We start from the raw sequence: 24,020 nt of genomic DNA, 5'->3' as shown, positions 1-24,020 counted from the left end.
AATTAAAATTCCTTTTAATTTTAATAGGGCCGGCCACCTAAGCTTGAGTTCAAGCTAGGGCCACATGAATTCACCCATGAACCTAGCCATGGCCGGCCCTAGCTTGGTCTCCAAGCTGCTTGGCCGGCCCCTATAGGATGGGTAAGAAGGTGGGTATAGGTGGGTATATTACTCTATAATTAAGAGGTTACGATAGGGACCGAGAGGAGGAATTGGTTTTGGTCTCCCGATAAAATTAAACATCCCGTGTTCGCCCCGAACACACAACTTAATTTTATCAATAATAATTCATTCCACTAGAGAACTATTATTGAACTACCGCACCAATCTCAAATTACATTTTGGGCTCCTTCTTATTATGAGTGTGTTAGTCTCCCTATGTTTAAGATGTCGAATGTCCACTAATTAAGTGAGTTACTGACAACTCATTTAATTAATATCTTAGTCCAAGAGTAGTACCACTCAACCTTATCGTCATGTTGGACTAAGTCCACCTGTAGGGTTTAACATGACAATCCTTATGAGCTCCTCTTGGGGACATTCTCAACCTAGATTACTAGGACATAGATTCCTTCTATAATCAACAACACACACTATAAGTGATATTATTTTCCAACTTATCGGGCTTATTGATTTATCGAACTAAATCACACCCATTGATAAATTAAAGAAATAAATATCAAATATATGTGCTTGTTATTATATTAGGATTAAGAGCACACACTTCCATAATAACTGAGGTCTTTGTTCCTTTATAAAGTTAGTATTAAAGAAACGACCTCTAATGGTCCTATTCAATACACTCTAAGTGTACTAGTGTAATTATATAGTTAAGATAAACTAATACCTAATTACACTACGATCTTCCAATGGTTTGTTCCTTTCCATCTTGGTTGTGAGCTACTGTTTATAATTTATAAGGTACTGATAGCATGATCCTCTGTGTGTGACACCACACATCATGTTATCTATAATATAAATTAATTGAACAACTACATTTATCATAAATGTAGACATTTGACCAATGTGATTCTTATTTCTAGATAAATATTTATACCAAAAGCTAGGCTTTTAGTATACATCCTAACACTTTGAACGTTGGATGGAGGGCACCCTCCATGGAGCTTGGAGGCGCCTTCCGATGGATAAGCGACACAGGTAGCGGAGTTTATCGGCACCGTGGAAATGGGGATAGAACCTTGGCTGAAGGCGCCTCCTATGAAGGTTGGATGTGCCCTCAATGGCTTACTTAAGCCTAGTTCGAGCAGAGGCAAATAAACAATTAAAGCTAGCAATCTTTCTTCCGTGTATTGCTAACAAATGATCTGGTAAAGTCATAATACTACTCCGACGACTAGAAGATCTCAATTTCAAACATCATTGTTATCGGTATAATATTTGGTAGCACTTTAATTCTTGTACTCTGTTTGTAATATTTCTAACTAATAGTGAATTGCCCAAAGTAAACACTCAACGAGTGTGAGCCTTAGAGTAGAAGTCGTCATAGGCTCCAAACTAAATAAAACCAACTTGTGTCATTGTTTTCTTTAATTGTTCTTATTCCGCTGTATTTACTCGATTCTTTTATAACGAATAAATTAGTCACAAGCGCTATTCACCCCCCTCTAGTGCTTTTCGATCCTACAATTGGTATTAGAGCGGGGTCACTTCGAATCGATGAAACCACCATTCAAGCAATTTTTTCCGTGGTATTAATTCTTTTGTTTTATTTAATCAGAGTTGGTATAATTGTCATATTCTGATTATTTTATCACAATTAAAAATTTATTTTTCTCGAAGCTGGTGCAACACCACTTAAGCTTGCTTATTTAAAATTATTATCCTGTATTACTAATTTAAGACAAAGCTTGGAATAAGTTTTCTCCTTTTTTTTGTCGTGCTAGATTTTTAAATAACCTACCAAGAGGGATATAGTACTGCACGCCCTTTCCTCTTCTCCGACAAAGACTTCGGCTACTGGAAGAGCCGAATGGAGTACCATCTCAAGACACAAGTTGAGATGTGGATAATCATCCAAACTGATCTCGAACTCCCACTTGACGGCGTTGGAAAGCCAGTATCATGCCAGAACTGGGGCATAACCTTGATGAAGAAAATTGAGGTCAAAGCCAAGGCAACATGCACTCTTCAATGTGGCATAACCAAAGAAGAGCTTAACCGAGTCGGCCCGTTCTCAAGCGCGAAAGAACTATGGGAAAAACTGATCGAGCTGCATGAGGGAACTTCGGACACGAAGGTAAGCAAACATGATTTAATTTTAAATAAATTGTACAACATAAAAAATGCAGGAAAGTGAGTTGGCAATCCAACTTCACGTGCAGATTCAGGACCTACTGAACGGCCTTCATGCAATAGATCAGAAGGTGGAAAACTGCGACATCATCAGGTATACGCTCAATGTATTTCTGAGGAATACCTTATGGGCATCAATGGTAGATGCTTACAAAGTATCCAAGGATCTTTCTTTAATTAGACTAAACGAGCTTTTTTCTGAATTTGAGCTTCATGAACAAATTAATACTACTCGGACCGAGAAAGGTATTATTTTGATTGCAGGAACAAGCAGAATACAGGAATCAAAAGCAAAGCGCAGAATCGAACCCGAGTCCGAAGATGAATCAGACTCAAAAGACGGCGACGATGAAATTACAGCCAAGCTCGGAAAACTGGTATGAAAAATGTGCAAAAAGAAGAAGGTGACTCAATTGAACACGAAGGTCAAGTCTGGAGTTACCTGCTACGACTGCAACCAGAAGGGACACTACAAGACGGAGTGTTCGAACCAGAAGCAAAGAAGAAGGAAGGCCTTGAAAGCAACGTGGTCTGAGTCTTCTGAAGATTCTGATGAAGAATACGAGCAAACAAGCTTCCTTACTCTACCAATACAAGCATACGTTGCCAAAACATAGTCCGAATCAGAAATTGAAGCCGACTCAGAAACTAAGTCTGAAAGAAGCCACGGATCCGTATCTGTTTTCGAAAGGCCAAATAATATTGTAAGTTCCCTAATTTCTAGTACTAAAATTGATTAATTACAAAATTTAGTTTCATATTTGTTATAAAAGTTGGCAAAATCCAATCTTCGAGTCAAGTCACTCCAAAAGGAGGAGACTAATCTAAGTTCTTTGACTGAGCCAATTCAAAATGAAAGTTCAACTCAAGTTCAACAACTTGAGGAAGAAAATTTCAATTTGAAAACTCAAGTTAAAGGACTTAAGGACACGTTGGAATGATTCACCTTGAGTTCCAAGAATCTTGATCTGATTCTCAGAAAACAAATAGTCGTTTACAACCAATCTGACTTGAATTTAAGGCTAAACAAAAATACAGATCTTACTTATCACTTGTAAATAGAACAAAGAGAAAATTAGTCCAAGCATGGGTCCCCAAGTCAAACTTGATTAATCAAGTTGGACTTAGTCAATATTGGATCCCCAAGGATCAAATCCACTATCTTGATAGACCCTATCTAGGTTATGATCCAGGGGAAGCTGATAGAAGGACCATTTTTATCGATAGATAGATTTGTTTGATGTTTGCTTTACTGTTTTCACTATACATGCTTAGACTATGATAGATAAAGACCTAGGCTTGATTCACACTTGATTAGTTAGACCGAGGAGTTTCAGAAAGGGAATTAAATATCCAATTTCTTTGAAAGACTTTGTCTAGAAATGGTGGATGATCTCATACCCAAGAAGGCCTAGTGTCTTGTCATAACCTGGAAGTCAATCATTAAAATAAATATTTAATTAACTAACTATAAAACCTTAATCTAACTCAAATGTTGATCATTCCTTATATTGGAATTTAAATTGAAGATTAAATTAACCATCTCACAAAACTATTAAGATTCCCTGATTGAAAATCTAGAAAAGGGTGAGATGGACCTACGTTTAAAATAGTTAACCAAATATAAATTAATTAAATTATAGCTAACTCAATTAAAATTCATAATTAATTATAAAATCATAATTTCAAAATCTAATTAATTATAAAAGTTTAACTAATTACAAAATCATAATTATTTTCATAATCATAATTAATTTCAAAATCCTAATTATTTTCAAAATTATAATTAATTTCATAATCTTACTTAATTTCATAATTAATTATAAATCATAATTAATTTCAAATTCATAATTAATTTCAAAATCATAATTATTTATAAAATCATAATTAAATTCAAAATCGTAATTAATCTTAAAATATAATTTTAAAATCATAATAAATTTCAAAAATCTTAATTATTTGATTATTAATTTTAAAATCATAATTAAGTTTATAATTTCAAACTTAATTAATTTTTAATATATTTTTAAAATCTTCAAAATTTTAATTATTGTCAAATGTTTAAATCTAATTAAAACTCATATTTTAAAATTTGAAATTCAAACTCATTGAAAAATTCAAACTTATATTTTAAAATCTCAATTTTAATATTTTAAATATTGATAAAATTAAAATAAACGTAACTCCGTCTCACACAAACTCATAAGTTTTACATATTTGATAACTTAAAAAGGGTGAGATGGAAAATCAGGAAAATAGAAAACTACCTTGGAAATTAAAAAAATAGATAATTTCTTTTATCTTATACATGCTTGGACTCTAGGATCCTCAAAATATTTTTAAGATATCAATTAAGGGGGAGTGAAGGGAGTTAAGTTAAGTTAATTTTTTATTTTAAAAGTTAAAGTATTTTTTTTCCAAAATTTCAAAGTTAAACTTTTCTTTTTGCTCTTTGAAAAGTTAAAGTTTTTTTAAGGAAAAATTCAGTTTTCCCATTTAACTTTTATTTTAAATAATACTTAAATATTTTATTTGAAAAACTAAGTTTAAATATTTTTTATCTAGAAAAACAAGTTTTTTTTAAGAAAAGAGGTACTTAAATAAGCTTCTTATCAAAAGTATTTTTAATCTAACTACTTAACTGAGCTTTTATCAACATCTTTTTAATGTTAAGTACTTAATTAAATTTTGATCAAATTTTTTGAAACTAAGTTTTTTTAAGCTAAGTATTTAACTAAGATTTTTATCAATATTTTTTTAAAGCTAAGCACTTAACTAAGTTTTGATAAAACCAAGTATTTGATAAAGTTTCTTTTTTAAAGAATTCATCTTCTTAGCTAAGAATTTTTATAAGGAATTCTGTTTAAAGTTAAATATTTTATCAAAATCTTTTTCAAACCTAAATGTTTATCAAAATCCTGTTAGAGCCGAGTTTTTCTCTAACTCTTTCTCAAAAATAATTATTTTCAAAACTTAAGTTTGGCTAAGTTTTTGTTGAAAAAGATAAATATTTTCAAAGCATTTCTAATTTATCTAGGTGTTTTTAAAGTAATTATTTTCAAAAGCTAAGTTTAGCTAAGTTTTTTTCAAAAGCTAAGTCATCTTCAACTCTTAAAAATTAGCTAAGTTTCTTTTTACTATCTTTCAGGGGAACTTAAAGTTAAACAGAGTAAATTTTTTATTATCTTTATATATTAAATAAATTTTCTCTCTACTTATTTTATTTTTGATTTATGTCAAAGGAGGAGAGAGAAGTTAAAAGTTAAGAGTTAAACATAATTTTTGTGAAAGGGGAAGCATAAGGAAGTTTTTTTTTTACAAATTATTGTATTTATGCTCATGCTAAAATTCCTTTGATTATCGTTATATTTTACTTAACTTTGAACCAGGTTGCCATAATAAAAAAAGGGGAGATTGTTGGTGCGGAAAGCACCAGACGATCGAACATGTGTTTTAATTATGTTAAAGGGTCCAAAGTTAAGTTGTCTTGTGATCTAACAAGGTTAATTGAGCTTGCAGGAAAAGCCTTAAGTTGTCTTAGGCAAAAGTTCCAGTGGATTCTAGGCAGGTGGAAAACCCTAGGGGTGGTAACCCTAGGTGATGAAAAGTTTAGCTGCAGTTAGGCAGGTGGAAAATCCTAGGGGGCGGTAACCCTAGGTCCTAGGGGATGGTAACCCTAGGCGGAAAGTCTTAGCCAGATGCTTCGGGTAAAATCCTAGAATCGGGGACTCTAGGTTGAAATCCTGATGGCCGCGGACCGGGTGGAAGTTTGGACAGGTCGTGGAGCGGACGTCCAGCATGAAGACCGGAAGTCTCGGGCGCTGAGCAAAAGTCCAGTCGGTCTGAAGGACCGGTCTGGTGATAGGTAGCTTCTCCTGAGAGAAGTAGGTGAGGGTGCATTCCCCTGTGAGGGAACAGTAAGCGTCGGTTCGACCTAGGGTTTCCGGTGGCGAAATCCGAAGTTAGAATCGGGCAATCCAGAGACTGTCAAAATAATTTATTATTTCATATTTTATTGTGCTAACTATATTTTGCAGGATATATTTTGTATTTTGGACTAATGCATCTTACAGGAAGAGAAAAGGACTTAAAATGAATAGTTCCCAAGGTGCTCTCCATGGAGTTTGGAGGCGCCTCGGGTACCTTGGTCGAAAGCCTCGCGCAGCAAGGTGCGAAGGCGCCTTCTAAGGAGATGGAAAGTGCCTTGAACGCTGGATGGAGGGCGCTCTCCATGGAGCTTGGAGGCGCCTTCGGGTGGATAAGCGGCACAGGCAGCGGAGGTTATCGGCACCGCGGAAATAAGGATAGAACCTTGGCTGAAGGCACCTCCTATGGAAGTTGGAGGCGCCCTCAATGACTTACTTAAGCCTAGTTCGAGCAGAGGCAAATAAACAATTAAAGCTTGCAATCTTTCTTTCGTGTGCTGCTAACAAAATGATCTGGCAAAATCATAACACTACTTCGACGACCAGAAGCTCTCAATTTCAAATATCATTGTTATCGGTATAATATTTGGTAGCACTTTAATTCTTGTACTCTATTTGTAATATTTCTAACTAATAGTGAATTGTCCAAAATAAACACTCAACAAGTGTGGACCTTGGAGTAGAAGTCGTCACAGACTCCGAACCAAGTAAACCTACTTGTGTCATTGTTTTCTTTAATTGTTCTTATTCCGCTACATTTACTCGATTATTTTAAAACGAACGAATTAGTCACGAGCGCTATTCACCTCCCCCTATAACGCTTTTCGATCCTACAAATGCTTCAACCAATGCTGAATCTGAAGCCCAGACTGAGAAGAGCAAGAAACATAAGGATAATTTCTATGGGCTTGGTGCTGCAAAAAGGAAGAGGAACAATGAGGTAGTTATTGTCTAGTTTCTCCCTTTATGTTTAAACTGATTTCTTCAGTTACCAGTAGGCATCTAACTGAGCACAACAACCATGTTGTAGGATATGGTAATAGATCAAGCACAAGTAGCTTCACATGTAGCTGGGGAAATGGGAGAGAGGGTAAAATGGAATTTGAACAGAGTGCTGAGCCAAGTAGTCCATCTGTGGCGACTGAGAAGCCTAGAGGGAAGCAAACAAAAGAGAGCATCGACATCAGAGCAACAAACAGCCACAGTGTTGCAGAAAGAGTAAGCTCTGCCGCCTTTTGAAATGCCAGTTTATTCAGGAACACCTGTGAAAGCAAATCTACATGGTATATATCTAATCTATTCACGTGTCAAAGGTAAGAAGAGAGAAGATCAATGAGAGGATGAAGCTTCTGCAAGATCTTGTTCCTGGCTGCAGCAAGGCAAGTTTCTTTCATTCTCCTTAAATCTCCACATACTTTATGAAACTCATCGGCTTCAGCATGGCACTGCAGATCACAGGAAAGGCTAATGCTCGATGAGATCATAAACTATGTTCAATCACTGCAACAACAGGTTGAGGTAAGTATGGATTTATCATTCTAATTATACAGAATTTATCATAAAAAATGAGCCTCATCGATCGATACAACATTATAATCTCTTAGTTACTGTCTCGTGTTATTGTTATCAGATTACATCATTCCTCCATCCCTCCTCTCCCTGTTCACTTTTATTCTTAACTCTTCTATACAAGAATGAAGATTATTCGAATATTATAAATAAACCTATCGTATATTGCCTGAAACATTCATCTGCAACTTGCTCATTTGATCATCTCTAAGCAAACTACCCTGAAATGTACTCATGAAGTCTATGGTTTATCAGGCTGTGGGAGACACTCTTGGGGGTTTGCATAGAAGCAGTCCTCTTCCTTGGGCCTGTCAGGAATCACCACTCTCCTGCTAGGGTTCCCCATGCGCTCGGTATGAGTTGCCTTCACCGACCAGGAGAATTCATCCCAACTCAAAGTGCCATTAGTGTACTGATCTATCAGATCGACCAGGCGCTTTCGGTCTAACAGAATCGTCTTCTTGAACCCCAAGTACCTGAAAGTATGCGTAATTTTAATGATGGCAGATAATTAAACAAAAGGCCAGTAGGATCAAGTGCACCCTACCTACGATGACCTTCAACAACTTTGTCCATGTTACCGTCGTATGTAGGAACGAAGATATCACTCTCTAAGGAAACCAAGTAATCTAATGCAGCCATCTGGGATGAATGATTCTGGAAGTATCTAAGATCCGAATTTCCCAACAGAGTTTCCTTTTTTACCTATCGATATTGGAACAAGTAACAGATTGAGATAAGCAAATATTGCAATCGTAAACAACCGACTTACTGACCAGTCGAGGATAAGCAGCAGAAAGAGCTTTCATTCTCCTTTCTCCACCAAATATTTCTCCAGCTGCAATATGTATTTGAAAGTTGCTATCAATGCCCAATGCCCTCAGTAACAAAGTGGTCTCTTCAGGTGTTAGAGGACAGAGACCATCTTTCCTTTTCATATCAGAGTTGATGACTTTCTCTTTCCACCAGGGATAGGCATACCTGGTGCAGAAAGAAGAAGTGATAAATTGTTATGATGGATGATAATTCTCAGTCCAAGCGATAACAAAAACCGAGAAGATGAACCTCATTCTTGTCAACTCATCTGCTTCCTCAGGAGTACAACCTTGAGTGCACCCTGAGAATGCCAACATATCCATTTCATATCGCAGATGCAGGACCATAAAAGGACCTTGCTGTCGCAGAATTCTAATAATTCTTCTGCCCAATTCTTCAATTTGAGGGGTGAATCTAAGAGAGACATAGTTCACTTTGCAGCGCAATCTTTGTATTGCTAGCGGCAGACCGTTGTTAGCAAGTCGGGCATCAGTTCTGTTCAAATGAATGACCTTGTGCTTTTGTATCAAAGGAAGAATCTACTTGCCAGACAAATTAGGCATCAATCTTAAAAACAAGATCATTCATAATTTTATATATTTTTGTTAGCCTCATAGAGGCATACCAACCTGATTTTCATAGTAAGAAATATCAGACCAACTAACAGGAGGCATTGAATAAACTAGTCCTCGACTAACCGTTTCCTTTAACTTCGGAGGAAGTTCCTTCAATATTCTAACCTCATCTTTCAATGAAGTTATAAAATGATCAACATCAAATATATCTTGGAACTCACTGGCATGGCACAAAAATTGTTATTCTTGCTAAAGGATCTAGTAACCACTAACATATGCCTAGTCCTTGCAAAGTTAGACATAGAAACATACCTAGGGTCGTTCCAAAAGGAGGTTTTGTCCAACTCTGGTATTATAAGTGTTACATTCAAATATCTTGCAATAGCAACCATGTCGCAAATCTAGATGAACAAAAAAATTCAATCAGAAGGAGAATTTGCCGAATCAAACATGAACTATTGATGAAAAACTCACTGCTCCTCTCATCTGATTAAGTCCACCATTGCATGAAACCATCAAGTATCCATTGTTCTTGTAGATTCCTAAAGAAAGGGGCATCCAAAGTTCATGTAAGCTATATAACTAAAATCTCCAAGACAACAATTTATAATCAGAATCATCTGAACCAAACAAACAATACAAGAAATATCACACTTTAAATATCTGTAATGAGCAAAAGGGACTCACTTTTGGGCGGCAGAAGAATTTTGTCGACGAAGATGACCGGAGAGGATTCATTCACTGCGAGTGGTGAATTATAGGAGGGAGTGAGGAAGGCTGGCCACCGTCTCAAGATCCTCGGCCCCCATATATCCCCAATTGCCGTAAGCTGGAGGACGCACGTCCAAAGCAACACCATCGTCGTCAATCGTACCATCCAAAGTTTGATCTTGGGCCTTGAAACCATCCAGCTATTCTTTCTAAGCAGCACATCCCTTGAAACCAAAGAGCTCTGCCTTCCATTCATAAGAACAGCCAAATCCGATTCATTCACATTCAAATCCCCAAAACCTCGAAATCTTCAAAGGAGATAAAAGAACGGACTCTGCCGACCAAGTCAATGAAGAATAGATACATGAACTTCGCTTTTCTCCTCAATGCACTTCGACACAAGGAATCGATAAGCGACTCAGCTAAGAAAATAAACGAATCGATCCAAACAAACAAATTTCAGCTTAAACTCTAAATAGCGTCATGAGAGCAGCCCGAAGCTCAATCTTTCGATGACAAAAGCTACTTTCCCCACTTGATTTCCTTCCAAAGAACATTAATCCAAACGCACCGCCATTCCCCAACCCCCAAAAAATTCTTCTTTGGGAGCAGACTGCTACTTTTGGCGACGTAGAAGGAAACGGAATCAGCGCAAAGGAGATGGTGGCATGGGACGGGGAGAGAGGAGAGCGAATGAGAAGGCAGGGCTCGGCGGCCTCTTCGTCCCTTTCCCGGTCCCCGTTCGATCCGCTATAAAAAGAGTGGGAGGAGGAGGAGGCGGCCGGGCAGTATCTCGATCGGGGCGTCGGTAGCGTATCAAAAACTCGTACGGTACGACACTTTCTTCGAACTGTTCCTTTAACCGCGGTTAAATATTAACTCGCCGACGGTAGACGCGGTCACGCGGAGAGCCACCAGCGGGCCCATGCGATGGCGTCCTAGTTTGACGCCGTTACACCCGCCGTCATACCGTTAGTCAACATGGTCAACGTCAAAAACCCATTTGCAATATAAATGCGCTTAATTACATAACAAACAACTCATTTGATATTTGTAAACATAAATGATAGTTGATCATTTTTTTAGTTAATAAATACACACTTAATTACTTTTAGAAGACATAAATGATAGCAGATAATCTATATTCCCTTTTTCCCATATTAATATTATAATAATAATATTTTTCTTAAATTTCAATGAATGCAAATATTTAATTGTTTTTTTTATAATAAGTAGGTTTATAAATTAAAATAATATATTTTAAATTTTCTTGTGTTGTCGTAGAAAAATGGCAACAAATATTATTTTAGAAGCACAAGTTATTTTTTCTAATTTATAAAATAACAATTGAAATACTTGGCTTTTGACTACTAGAGCTTGACACTGATGGTTTGACTTTATTATATAGTTTTTTCATTAAAAAAAATCTTTTTAGATTGGATCGAGTCGGATTTCAATTGAATTTTCTCTGGAGGTTTTTTTTTTGCAAAAAAAAATATTAAAAATTTTCGTTTAAGAAAATTCCTCCCTTCCATCCTCTCAATATTAAATGCTGAGTTACAAACAATCTACGCCTCTTGAAAATATATACCAACGTGTCTCGACTTATCCTAAAATAAATTTTCAAAATTCAAAGTGGCGCAAGAAATAAAAAAATCTATCGATATTTTATTGAAAATGAGGGGAGAAGTAATTGATTTTCAAAAAATAATTTAGATGGCTAAATTTCACCACTAATTCTGAAAATAAACAATCTTTTTTCATGATTTACCTATCGAATAAATGTAAATTACACTCAAAAGCCCCTTCAGAAAAATAATTGATTATGGAATGAGATAATTTTGTTTTTTTCTAATGCGTAAATCAATGTCTTACAGATTAGGTACGTAAATAAATCAAATGTTTGCAAATAAATTTAATATTAGATTTTATAAGAATTTGTTGACGTTCATTTTGTTTGAAATACAATTTGAGTCTCATATTAATTTAATTTGAGTCTCATGAATCTAATATTTATTTGGAATTTTAAATAAACTCAAATCAAATGCGAATAATATCTTAGTGGATAAGACTTGTCTTATTAGATAAGAAAGTGTTATATTTTATAACATCTTATTAGATAAAATTTGATGATTACAAGCATGTCTTATCTGATTTTAAAAAAACCTAAAAGTTAGGGTTTTATATAAAAAAAAGTTAAATCCGCTACCTTAGCGATCCTTTGGTGCCGGCCCCAGAGATATTAAGGGTAGAGTTTTATATAAAACTTTTTATGCATAAAAGTTTATATAGGGTTTTATATAAACTTATTGTGCATAATAGCTAGCACTACGTGATTCTCCAATTGTGCTTTGAGACGGGTGATGACTGTGCTCATATGGATACCGCCAGAGGCACAAACATATTAATCATATTGACATCAACCAGACTCTCTAGATACGTAAAAGAGTTTTACACATCAAGATATAACATTATTTCCAAACCAACGATATAACTTGAATTCACATGAATCTCTGATGATTTTCTTTTCCGCTATGTTTAATTTTAATATTTTATTTTACTACATAATCCAACATGTTCAATATATAAAATATTAATTAAATGAACAAGTTTTAACTAACTCGTTAAACTAAATGAACAAATAGAAATGCATATATATTTAGCTTGTTTATGTTCGTAAACAATGTTTGAGAATCATTTTTATCAATACAACTCTTATCAAAGTACTAAATAAATAAATACATTTTAAAATAAATAAATAAATTTATATTATTAGAGTCAATAACAACTAATTAAACAATCAAAAAAATTGAGAAATGAACCAAGTTCAAATCAATCTTGAACCAAGTTTAAGCTTACTCATTTTGTCAAATGAGTTTGAATATTACAAAATTTAGCTAGGCTCGACTTGTGTAATGTGGCAAAAGGCGATTTACTTGCCCCAGCACTCTTGCCAATCCATCCCTAAGTCAACACGGAAAAGGTAAATCACGAATGCTACTAGTCATTAGTGCAATGACCAAGACATGAGGGAAGGCATACTTAGATACATATAGTTTCGATCTAATGATCTAATATAGTAATATCTCATATTTTAACTATAGTACCACCCCATGAACAAGCTCAACTCGTGTAAAAACTATATGTTTAATGCACAAACGACATTTAAAATAGTACCACCCCATGAACAAGCTCAACTCGTGTAAAAACTATATGTTTAATGCACAAACGACATTTAAATGGAGGGATAATCAAGTTGTTTTTTCCATGATGCACGGTGGAATATAACAAGTACACAACCTTATAGATCAAGACATATTTGAATGGAGTTTAATAAAAAAACATATTTTTTTGCATTCCAAGAAGAAGGTTTTCCGTTGTCCTACTTTTGTGTGCTCGACAAGGATTAGAGTAGAGAAGGAGATGGTGCAACCAACGCTAGTTAGTAATTAATCTTGTGTGTATATAAAAAACAAGGGGCACGCCGTGAAGACAACGGGGGAAACAATGCATGTGTTTTCTCATCTAATCCATAGCCACGGAATAATTCATTTATGTTTGTTAATTATATATTAAGAATAATGTCATATTTTCTTCTGTGTGTAACAGGGGAGATCTTCTTATCCATAATTTTATGAATTAGAAGATGAATCATATGAAATTATGATCGGATCGTGATAATAATTCAGCCACAATTGATTTATAATCCTTCCTTAGATTTACCATTCCTCCATATTATAGTTTAGGTTGGGATGGGTGACTGAAGACCGCTCAAAGGCCATCTCCTACTCGGGGACCAGCAATTTGGTCACTTGCCTACCACTGACAATTTTCGAGCGGCATCCGATCATCCATCCCAATTTAAACTATAATTTGGGAATGATAAATCTAGAGAAAGATCATAATGAATTATAGTCGAATCGCCATCATAATTAATATTATGATTCATTCCTGATCCAAAACAATATGGAGAAGGACATCTCGTCCCGTATAACTGTATAACAAAGGTTTTAATTTGGAAGTTAACAATGTAAAAAAAAAGACACTCGATATGATAGGGAGCAGTCCAAATAATTAGACTTTTTATTTTATTTTTCTATAGAAAACACTTCCCTTGTTTTAATTTAGATCAGAAAATAAATCATGTTAACATATATTATTTTGCATTTATGATTATTGAGGATGAGAGAGGTTGCGTGATAAATTGGTACAACGATGAAGGTGACGAACCTGCACAACTGAGGATTTCAGGATTATTTTCGGACAAATTCTGAGCTACGTGACACTCAAGTTCATCACCAACTTCGTCAACTTCACGCTAACTTAGTTGAACATATCTGGAGGTAATACAATAGCAATCTGTGAATTAGTATTCCATATGTTATTTTAAATTTCATTATAGTGTATTTTATTTTATAAGTTATTGTAGCGTTTCAATTTCCTAATGACATGATAATTTTAAATAAATTTTATTTTTCTAATTTTATAATTTTTGCTGCTTAGTTATACTTTTATTTTCCTAACTTTGTAATTTCGTTTTCTCATAAATATCTATTTTATTTAATAAATATATTTTAAAAATTAATATATTTTTTTTGAAAAATTATTTTTTTAAAGTAAGATTATTATTAAAAAAATAATAATAATTTAAATATTTTAAAACACATTTAAAATGTATTTATTTAATATAATATAATTTTAATGATTAAGTGGATTGTGAGATCCACAAATAATAAATATTATGTTAAAAGAAATATGAGTAAAAAAGATATATTATTATAACAAATATGTAACAATGGACCCATACTTTTTGATAAAATAATAGATGTTATAACATGAATATATTGTGGAAACTCTAAGAATGAAAAGTATATATAGTAACAATTAAAGAGATGAATATAACGTAGAGCAAATATTAATTTACCAAAATTTTGACAAAGCATCCCAAACTGTGGTACCCAAATGCTTTGAATTGGGATCCTGAGAACATAAGACAAAATCATAGCTTTCAGGACATAAGAAAGCTAAGTTCTCATTTCTCAATATTTTTGGAAAGTAAGAAACCTATAATTTAGATTTACTCATTTGTTAATACCAAATGGACTAAACATAGAAAAGAGAAATCATACGTTATTTAAATTTAGATTACAGATTTACATGCTTCTGCAACAAAAAAAAAAAGGTAAAAATAAAAAATAAAAATCAACAAGTGAAAAAATTATTTAATAAAATCATACATTATCATTGCATCTGTGATAAATGCAGACGATGACCTAAGACTTCCAGCTGAAGCGTTGGGCGAATTCAACCTGGTAGCGAACAGAGATCACTTGAATTACTGAAGCAAACAATGAAACAAGTTTATTTGCTTATGAACGGATAACAAAGAACTCTGATGCCAAATTACTCTTCTCACACCAAAATGCGCCTCCTTTGTGGTGATTATTTAGGATTGACTTATGACTTTTTATTCCAACTATCAAATATTCTAACATGAACATAAGAATCAAATTTCAGATGGCGATTGAACATGGAATAACAGGAAAAATACGTCCCTTTTACAAAATCCTCGACCTAAATACATAAAATACCACAATTCTCTGCGAACTTCAAGCTGACTTCAAGGACAGAAATAAACCATAGTTATGCCCAGAAACACACAACGATCAGTTAAGCATCGATTCGATCAATATTCTGATAAAAATACCAGCAATAAAGAAGTGAGATTACCGATCATATTCCATAAGAGGGGATCCGCCGCGGACTCGAACATGAACAAGGCGAACCAAACAGTTATCTAGGTTTTATGATTACTCATTTACTCCTGAAATCTAACTTTGATATATGTAGCCAGGCCGGGCCAAATTGGAACAGGCCCATGACCAATTTATGGCCTAAATTAATTACGTTTCAGTGATCATCCACACATTGCTTGACACGAACTATTTGCTATGATCATCCACACATTGATATATGTAGCCAGGCCGGGCCAAATTAATTACGTTTCAGTGATCATCCACACATTGCTTAACACGCCCAGACCTCACATAGCATTGGTTTACTAATTAAGAGAATGTGACAACATTACTTCATATAAACTCAAAAAAAAAAAAAAAGCACCAACAGAGAATAGATTGTAATGAAGAATGTCGGAAACCCTAATTATTACATTCTGGTTCAGAATATCGATGTAACAGTTTTGATAGTAAAGAGACAAATCAAATTTTAAAGAAATATTTTTTCAAGAAATGTAGCAAAGATCAAAATAGCAGGATCAACAGCGTGGTGCAGCAGATTTAGAACCTGTGGTCATACAGGTCAGCCTTGTGGTCCCATGAAACCAGGAGGTCCAGCAATGCCCCGTGGCCCAGGTGGGCCTGGAGGGCCACGTGGACCTGCAGGGCCAGCCCGTCCAGCACGGCCCCTAGGCCCAGCAGGCCCAATGGGCCCTGCTGGGCCAGTTTCACCTACACAGCCAGTGGACCCAACAGGGCCTACAGGACCCATGGGACCATTGGGACCAGCTGGACCCATTCCGCCAGATGGGCCATCAGGGCCCAAAGGCCCAATAGGGCCATCAGGGCCAGAGGGCCCCATAACGCCAGCAGGCCCTATTGGGCCGACTGGCCCTTCAGGCCCGGGGGGGCCCTGAGGACCAGGGGGCCCCCGGGGCCCCTGAGGCCCGGGGGGGCCCTGAGGCCCGGGGGGGCCCTCAGGCCCGGGGGGCCCCCGGGGCCCCTCAGGCCCGGGGGGTCCCTGAGGCCCGGGGGGTCAGATCCAGAAGGAGGGACTTCAGTGGCAGGAGGAGGTACCTCAGATCGGACTGGAGGGACTTCAGATTCAGGTCCAGACGGAGGGACTGGAGGGACTTCAGATCCAGATCCAGACGGAGGGACTTCAGGTCCAGACGGAGGGACTGGAGGGACTTCAGATCCAGGTCCAGACGGAGGGACTGGAGGGACTTCAGATTCAGGTCCAGACGGAGGGACTGGAGGGACTTCAGATCCAGATCCAGACTGAGGTACTTCAGATCCAGACGGAGGGACTGGAGGGACTGGAGGGACTTCAGATCCAGATCCAGACTGAGGTACTTCAGATCCAGACGGAGGGACTGGAGGGACTTCAGATCCAGATCCAGACGGAGGGACTTCAGGTCCAGACGGAGGGACTGGAGGGACTTCAGATCCAGACGGAGGGACTTCAGATCCAGACGGAGGGACTGGAGGGACTTCAGATCCAGACGGAGGGACTTCAGATCCAGACAGAGGGCCTCCGGGAGTGACAAGAATGCCAACTCCAGGAGGGAGGACAAGACCAATGGAACCGCCAGTATTCCCCTGTGGAGAGAATACGATGCGAGCGAAATCGCGCGAGTTGGCAGCTACATCAGCCGAATCCGCAGCTGCTGTTGCAGATGCATCGACGGATTCCGTTTCTGACAGGAAGGAGGAGGATGAAAGAAGGAAGGAGAAATGGAGAGTTTTAGGGTTTGAAATAGGTACCTTGTGCCATTCAGAGAAGAAGAAGGCAGTCACGTCACCCGTCTACTAGACGCCAACAGAAGAGAAGAAGGTAGTCACATCACCCGTCTACTAGCTGCCAACAGATGAGAGGTACCGCCGTTTATATAGCAGTAAGTTTTCCCCCTGCCCAAGAAACCAAGGGTAATTTTGTAATTCTCTTAATAACTCCACAATGAGAGGCAAATATTAACTATGATATTTAAAGAGAAAAGGGACAAATATTAAGTTAAAAATATGATGTAGAATATATGAATAAAAATAATTTATATTTTTTAAAATCGTAAATGAAAATGATTTTTTCAAATAAAAATAGTGGATCGAAGCTGTAGCAATATGTGTGAAAGCCCCACTATGGTTGTCACATGATGCTTGATTAATTGTAATCTATGACTTGATATCTGAATTAACTTAAATGAAAATAGAAATAGAAATCAAATCACTTATTGCGGTAAGGAAGTGATCAATTTATAGTATAGCTGTTTATTTTCCAATTTTCTAACCGCATTGCCCATGAGCACTAAGTGCTGGGCACTAAAGTTTAATATACATATTGATAATAGATGAAGGCACTAATAAGTCTAATGATGATCTCCTAAAAATTCAAATCCTTTTCTGCATGTATTGATGTGTTGTTTTCTCTTTCATATGCACCAAAAAGTTATTTATGGGATTGTTGGTTTCAGAAAGTTTGTAAGGAAGTAGATGAGATTTTGATCAACTGATTATTATTCATGCGGACAAAGAATCGAGTTTCTATCCAGTTCTATTTTTGCCTAAAGTGAAGTAATGGGCAAACCATACAGATCCCGTGTAGAACGTAACAAACCCTCTATCAACCGGCAACAAAAATTTTAACAAAAAATGCAAATGCCAACCGTGGGATACCACCCACCTTCAGCTCGAAAGACTTCAGATACCTAGTTAATACAAATATAATATAAAGTATACCTATATTTTCCTCAACTACCGTGTATAGCTAAAGCAAATTGGCAACAGAAGATATAGCTACCAGTCAGGAATGACAAAAATTAGAATGTGGACATTATAACACAAAGAAAGTAACTGCTAGTGCAAATACTCAACCACATTTATTAATTTACAAGTTGAAATTGAATTCATTATAGTTTATGTAACCATTGATACAATTCTAATGAATACAAGACAATCAACAAGAATTATTGGAAAGCAATTTACTCACCAAATGATCGTGTGTCTTATAAAGAGTATGAAAATATTTTGTGTTACTTTTCAATAATGTTTGCATACTAAATCAAAAAACTGAGTTTCTATCCAGTTCCATTTTTGCCTAAAGTGAAGCAATGGGCAAACCATATAGATCCCGTGTAGAACAAACCCTCTATCAGCCGGCAACAAAAATTTTAACAAAAAATGCAAATGCCAACCGTTGGATACCATCCACTTTCAGCTCGAAAGACTTCAGATACCTAGTTAATACAAATATAATATAAAGTATACCTATATTTTCCTCAACTACCGTGTGTAGCTAAAGCAAATTGGCAACAGAAAATATAACTACTAGTCAGGAATGACAAAAATTGGAATGTGGACTTTATAACACAAAGAAAGCAACTACTAGTGCAAATACTCAACCACATTTATTAATTTAAAAGTTGAAATTGAATTCATTATAGTTTATGTAACCATTGATACAATTCTAATGAATACAAGACAATCAACAAAAATTATTGGAAAGCAATTTACACACCAAATGATCGTGTGTCATATAAAGAGTATGAAAATATTTTGTGTTACTTTTCAATAATGTTTGCATACTAAAACTCTGAAAAGGCCTATTTGTCATCTATATGCAGCAGTGACATCCACACCTCAAGAAATCTATTCATCGGACTAATATCCTTGAAAGTTATACTAAGAATGATAAATATCATATCATTCTCAGAAAAAATGTAGAGTATTTACATTATAACATTTGAAATGTAATAATAACTATATTATACAAAAGTACACATGATTGAAACAAATTTTCTTTCGGAATCATAGGTGGTGATCTCAGAAACCCACCTATTCTATGGGCTCTGTCATAATTATTTTCAGGAAATTAGACCATGGTGTAGGAATAATCATAAATACAAGTTTTAGTATTTAGTTCCATTCAACAACACGAGAATCAAGAATCTGTAAGCAAACATAAATTGAGTTTGGGGTAATTTCTCAAAGTGCTTCGACTTTCAAAGCACTTTAAAAGTTAATTATAGTGTTTGATAAACTCATGTTCAAAACGCTTTTACCAGAGCTGTTTTTCCAATATATAGGAGAGTGCTTCCTGAAGCTATAGTCATATTTAAAAACAGTAATCACATAAGATATTATATTATATATTAACCAAATGAGATGTAAATTTAATTATTTCTTTATGCTTTCAATTAATAATATACTGTATTGTTATTATGTTATCATTGTTTTGCTCACAGTGAAAAGTGCTTTCTAAATTACACTACCTAACACTATAAACTATAAAGCTTAACAAAGCAATTTTCAGGTATAGATTACTGAACAGTAAAGTTCACAGAATGCACTTTAGCAAAAAACAAAGTGCATTTTCTAAATATTCTTTTAAAATGCAAATGCAATGTCAAACCCAGTCATAGGATGAGTGAATTCAATTGAAACCATTGATTCATGCTAATTCCCATTCCATACTATCTACATCACAACCTCAACATTCTTACTAGGCATTAAATAACAGACTCATCATCAGCAAAAAAATCTTAGAAGATGTGCAAAGGGTTGCCTAGTTAATGCAAGTTCTAAACTGCAAAAGAAGTTACCTGTTGTCAGGTTGTGTCAACTGGGGGCTGCCTAGATTTATCCCTGCATCAAAATCTAGCACACGATGATCTCTAAGTCGCACCTGTCAATAGGGGGATAAAACCACTATAAAGGCACCATGTGCGTTGATGCCATGGAGAACAGCAAGAAAAATGAATTAGCAATTGAATGAACCTGGAGAAATGTCTGGATCTTTTCCAAGTTGCCAACAGCTCCACCTAGAGCAGCCTAAACCCAAAAAGTAGAAAAGGCATGCTAATCATATTGATAAAAGAAAATAATCATATTGATAAAAGAAAATACACCAAATAGAGCATAATCAAACAAATAAAAGCAATATTGGACACTCATTCTCAAGATACTATTGGAAACAAAAAAAGACAAGAAATAAGCATCCTAGTACAAGAAAACAGTATATGATTTTCATGTTTGCATTTGGAAACCTATGTCACTTATTATGAGAAACATTACAATTTTATTAATATTGAACTGACAACAATTAGAAAATAATACACTTGGAAAGAAAAGGAATTTTTTGAGCTTATATTAGGATATTTGAATTGCCACTATGACAATCTCATCACTGCCATAAGCACCATGCTCATTACTTAGACTCGCATAAGCAAAACCACCATTAAGAGCATTACAGGAGCAACTGTGCGATCAACACTATTGTTGAGATATTTAAAAATGGGACAAGGAAACCTTAAGCCTTGTAGATTAGGTAACAAAACAAGCAAATTAACTGCACGGTAAGGTTCCTTCAAAAGATTGTCCAAAAAAATTTCTTGAGGCTCAAAAATACAAGTCAAAAACTACAGTCCAAACTATGTGAAGAATGAAATTTCAACTAAGCCAAAAAAGAAACAAATTCAGATGCCTTGCAATGCATAGAAAACTAAATAACACATATAATTATTAATTGTACGTTCTCAAAAACTGAGCTGTAAGTCTACCAATAATAGTATATCCTTCCAACAATAACCATTCACGAAAGAATGATACCTGTGCAGGATGGGCTTTTATGGTATCAAGGATATATTTCTCATGGCCCCATTCAAGATGGAGCCTTGCACCTGTTATGAGAATCATTTTCCTTGACAATTTATGTTGATAATTTAAATATTCACCCACTAATGCATGCATGAAATACCATCAAGAAAATTATTGAAGGATTTGTAATAACATGTCCAAAGTATGTTATGTTATGATTCTAAATCGCTGATCTCAAAGTATTCCTGTTCTGTGGCTATATAATCCCCACCATCTGGCAACAAAACTACACTATCTGCCTCCTCTTCCCATTCTTCTTCGAGAAAATTGATCTAGAGATCGAGATGGGGTCGGAATCTCGCTGGAGATGAACGCCGCGGGACGCAAACAGTGCTGTGGAGATCGACGAAGAAGCTGGGCACTGTAGCTTCTCTGTTTTAAACATGTCTCAGATTTGAACCGACGGCTGATATTTATTCCGGGCTAAATCAACGGTGAAAGTTTGTCCAAAATCTGATCTGAAGGTGCTGATGTTGATCTAGGGTCTGGATCTACCCTCCCCTAGGTCGGATCGATCAGATCATCACTGGATGGCCCAGATCATCCCAGTCTTCAATGAACGGCCCAGATTGTTTCGGCCTGGATCAATGGCTAGATGAACTCAGATCTGGATCAAAACTTCTGGATCTTCATCAATAGCTCATATCTGCTCCCCATGAGGTTGGATCGGCCAGATCTTCAACGGATGGTCCAGATCTCTCCTATTCTTGATGAATGGCCCAAATCGACCCAAAGCTTGATCTTGGGGTTTTCGATATAAAGATGGAATTGGGGGGATTTAAGCTTTGAATATTAATCTAAATGAATGAAAAGCAAGCAACTAAGAAACTAATCTATTGCTGAAATTAAAGCTAATTAAACTACAGAAAACTAAATTACTCACTAATACTTAACCCTAAGCTAATGCAAGATTAACAACTACTTAAAGAGCAATTAAAACTAAATTACCAAAACACTTGAATTAAAATAATTAAGCTAAAAAGAACTATGCTAATGAATCCAAACAACATTAACTGAAATCTATATCTGTAAACAGTAAAATGATGCAAAAGTAAACCCTAAACCAACTCTACACCAAACCAATTCTCTCGGCAACTTCTCCTTGCCGTCACACAAGGAAACAACGGAGAACACTCCAACTGTAATCGGAAAAGACAATCTCAGTAGCTACACTTAGCTCAACCTTTACCAGCACCATCGAAGACCATTCCAAACGAAGCTGATGAAGATCGGAGCTGCCCAACTCTGGAAATCTGTAAATCTGATGTGGAGAAGATGATGGATGGAAGGTCGTCGGGAATGGTCCAGTAGCAGTGGAGGAACACCGCCAAAGCTCACTGATGGAAGCGGAACCACCGATTGGAGGAACACCTCACAATCGGCAGCGGCAGAAGCAAAGAGTTGCGGAGCAGAATTCTCGCCGCAGGAACACCTTGAACCGAGATCAGATCATCAGGAGATGGTAGCAAGCAACTGAGAACGTCGTCGTCGATGAAATTGGCCGGAAAATTGATCTAGAGATCGAGATGGGGTCGGAATCTCGCTGGAGATGAACGCCACGGGATGCAAACAGTGCTGTGGAGATCGACGAAGAAGCTGGGCACTGTAGCTTCTCTGTTTTAAACAGATCTCAGATTTGAACCGACGGCTGAGATTTATTCCGGGCTAAATCAACAGTGAAAGTTTGCCCAAAATCTTATCCGAAGGTTCTGATGTTGATGTAGGATCTGGATCTACCCTCCCGTAGGTCGGATCGATCAGATCATCACTGGATGGCCCAGATCTGCCCAGTCTTCAATGAACGGCCCAGATTATTTCAGCCTGGATCAATGGCTAGATGAACTCAGATCTGAATCAATACTTCTGGATCTTCATCAATAGCTCATATCTGCTCCCCATGAGGTTGGATCGGCCAGATCTTCAACGGATGATCCAGATCTCTCCTATTCTTGATGAATGGCCAAATTCGACCCAAAGCTTGATCTTGTCGTTTAAACTCCGATTCGAGCCCAATTTTGGTCCAAATAAATCCAAATCCAAGATCCTTTGATGCCTACAAAATAAGAATCAAATATTAGCATCAAATAGTACCCAAAATAATATAATTTACAATTAAGTCCAAAAATACACACAATGCACAAAATGTGATGTAACCATGATTTTAACCTATGAAATCAACATCAAACCATGCATATATGAATCAAAATAATGCAGTAAAATCATGGTTATCACTGGTCTCCTCGCACTTCTCCAACTTTATCTTCAACTGGGAACTTAATTTTCTGGTAGAAGGTGGAGATGGCTGCTCGGAACTCGCTGAGCGCTGGTCGCCCTAGGATAACATTGTATGTTGAGGGAGAGTGACCACGACGAAGTTGGCAGTCTGCGTCCTTCTGAGCGGCTCTTCTTCCAACGAAATAGCCAGTCGAATTTGTCCGACCGGCAGAACTTCATTGCCCGTAAACCCGTAGAGGGGGGTTGTCATGGGCAGCAACTCAGCTCGATCGATTTGCAGTTGGTCGAAAGACTTTTGAATATGATGTTGACCGAACTGCCTGTATCAATGAAAATGTGGTGAATAGTATAATTAGCTATTACCGCTTTGATGATGAGGGCGTCGTCATGTGGTACTTCGACTTCTTCTAGGTCCCTGGGCCCAAAGCTGATTTCGGGTTCGCTCGCTCGTTCTTGGTTGCAACCTACCGCATGGATCTGGAGCTGCC

General features: G+C 36.4%; 4 protein-coding genes across 7 annotated transcripts; 1 reads left to right on the top strand and 3 right to left on the bottom strand.

Annotated features, from left to right (window-relative positions):
* The first annotated feature begins 6,430 nt into the window (after positions 1–6,430).
* On the top strand, positions 6,431–7,717 carry LOC122050848 (transcription factor bHLH49-like). The gene is made up of 4 exons (XM_042611720.1): positions 6,431–6,650; positions 7,228–7,457; positions 7,553–7,618; positions 7,691–7,717. The coding sequence occupies exons 1-4, from the start codon at positions 6,431–6,433 to the stop codon at positions 7,715–7,717; spliced, it is 543 nt and encodes a 180-aa protein (XP_042467654.1).
* A 23-nt stretch (positions 7,718–7,740) lies between these two features.
* On the bottom strand, positions 7,741–10,734 carry LOC122053152 (rhamnogalacturonan I rhamnosyltransferase 1-like). 2 transcript variants are annotated; one of them, XM_042615062.1, is made up of 8 exons: positions 9,887–10,734; positions 9,674–9,741; positions 9,512–9,600; positions 9,254–9,419; positions 8,874–9,163; positions 8,585–8,789; positions 8,356–8,513; positions 7,741–8,284 (listed from the first exon to the last, which is right to left on the bottom strand). In XM_042615062.1, exons 1-8 carry the CDS (start codon positions 10,164–10,166, stop codon positions 8,050–8,052), a joined length of 1,491 nt encoding a protein of 496 aa, XP_042470996.1. In that variant the 5' UTR covers positions 10,167–10,734; the 3' UTR covers positions 7,741–8,049. The 2 variants fall into 2 exon arrangements, with proteins under 2 accessions (XP_042470996.1, XP_042470997.1); XM_042615063.1 differs by lacking the exon at positions 9,254–9,419 and having other exon boundaries at positions 8,874–9,119.
* A 4,280-nt stretch (positions 10,735–15,014) lies between these two features.
* LOC122053151 (bile salt-activated lipase-like) lies at positions 15,015–17,573 on the bottom strand. 3 transcript variants are annotated; one of them, XM_042615061.1, is made up of 3 exons: positions 17,413–17,573; positions 16,723–17,345; positions 15,015–15,219 (listed from the first exon to the last, which is right to left on the bottom strand). In XM_042615061.1, exons 1-3 carry the CDS (start codon positions 17,420–17,422, stop codon positions 15,184–15,186), a joined length of 669 nt encoding a protein of 222 aa, XP_042470995.1. In that variant the 5' UTR covers positions 17,423–17,573; the 3' UTR covers positions 15,015–15,183. The 3 variants fall into 3 exon arrangements, with proteins under 3 accessions (XP_042470995.1, XP_042470994.1, XP_042470993.1); XM_042615060.1 differs by lacking the exon at positions 15,015–15,219 and adding an exon at positions 15,938–16,577 and having other exon boundaries at positions 16,650–17,345; XM_042615059.1 differs by lacking the exon at positions 15,015–15,219 and having other exon boundaries at positions 15,938–17,345.
* Positions 17,574–20,118: 2,545 nt separating this feature from the next.
* On the bottom strand, positions 20,119–21,658 carry LOC122050847 (nuclear pore complex protein NUP93B-like). The gene is made up of 4 exons (XM_042611719.1): positions 21,250–21,658; positions 20,419–20,472; positions 20,244–20,326; positions 20,119–20,143 (listed from the first exon to the last, which is right to left on the bottom strand). Exons 1-4 carry the CDS (start codon positions 21,388–21,390, stop codon positions 20,119–20,121), a joined length of 303 nt encoding a protein of 100 aa, XP_042467653.1. The 5' UTR covers positions 21,391–21,658.
* Positions 21,659–24,020: the final 2,362 nt, after the last annotated feature.

This window comes from Zingiber officinale, chromosome 3A (genome assembly GCF_018446385.1).
Source record: "Zingiber officinale cultivar Zhangliang chromosome 3A, Zo_v1.1, whole genome shotgun sequence".
Taxonomy (NCBI): Eukaryota; Viridiplantae; Streptophyta; class Magnoliopsida; order Zingiberales; family Zingiberaceae; genus Zingiber; species Zingiber officinale.
This window is presented reverse-complemented; position numbering and strand designations above follow the sequence as displayed.

Bases quoted from the DNA above. Each gene is read 5' to 3' on its own strand.
- LOC122050848 (XM_042611720.1), top strand. From the start codon at position 6,431: ATGGAGTTTGGAGGCGCCTCGGGTACCTTGGTCGAAAGCCTCGCGCAG. The intron at 7,458-7,552 runs GTAAGCTCTGCC...CACGTGTCAAAG, and splicing joins GCCACAGTGTTGCAGAAAGA to GTAAGAAGAGAGAAGATCAA. The intron at 7,619-7,690 runs GCAAGTTTCTTT...ATGGCACTGCAG, and splicing joins TTGTTCCTGGCTGCAGCAAG to ATCACAGGAAAGGCTAATGC.
- LOC122053152 (XM_042615062.1), bottom strand. From the start codon at position 10,166: ATGAATGGAAGGCAGAGCTCTTTGGTTTCAAGGGATGTGCTGCTTAGA. The intron at 9,164-9,253 runs GTTGGTATGCCT...TCTGGCAAGTAG, and splicing joins TTTCTTACTATGAAAATCAG to ATTCTTCCTTTGATACAAAA. The intron at 8,285-8,355 runs GTAGGGTGCACT...GCATACTTTCAG, and splicing joins GTTGTTGAAGGTCATCGTAG to GTACTTGGGGTTCAAGAAGA.
- LOC122050847 (XM_042611719.1), bottom strand. From the start codon at position 21,390: ATGCATGCATTAGTGGGTGAATATTTAAATTATCAACATAAATTGTCA. The intron at 20,473-21,249 runs GTATCATTCTTT...TTTTGGGTTTAG, and splicing joins TAAAAGCCCATCCTGCACAG to GCTGCTCTAGGTGGAGCTGT. The intron at 20,144-20,243 runs GTAACTTCTTTT...TTTAATGCCTAG, and splicing joins TTGACACAACCTGACAACAG to TAAGAATGTTGAGGTTGTGA.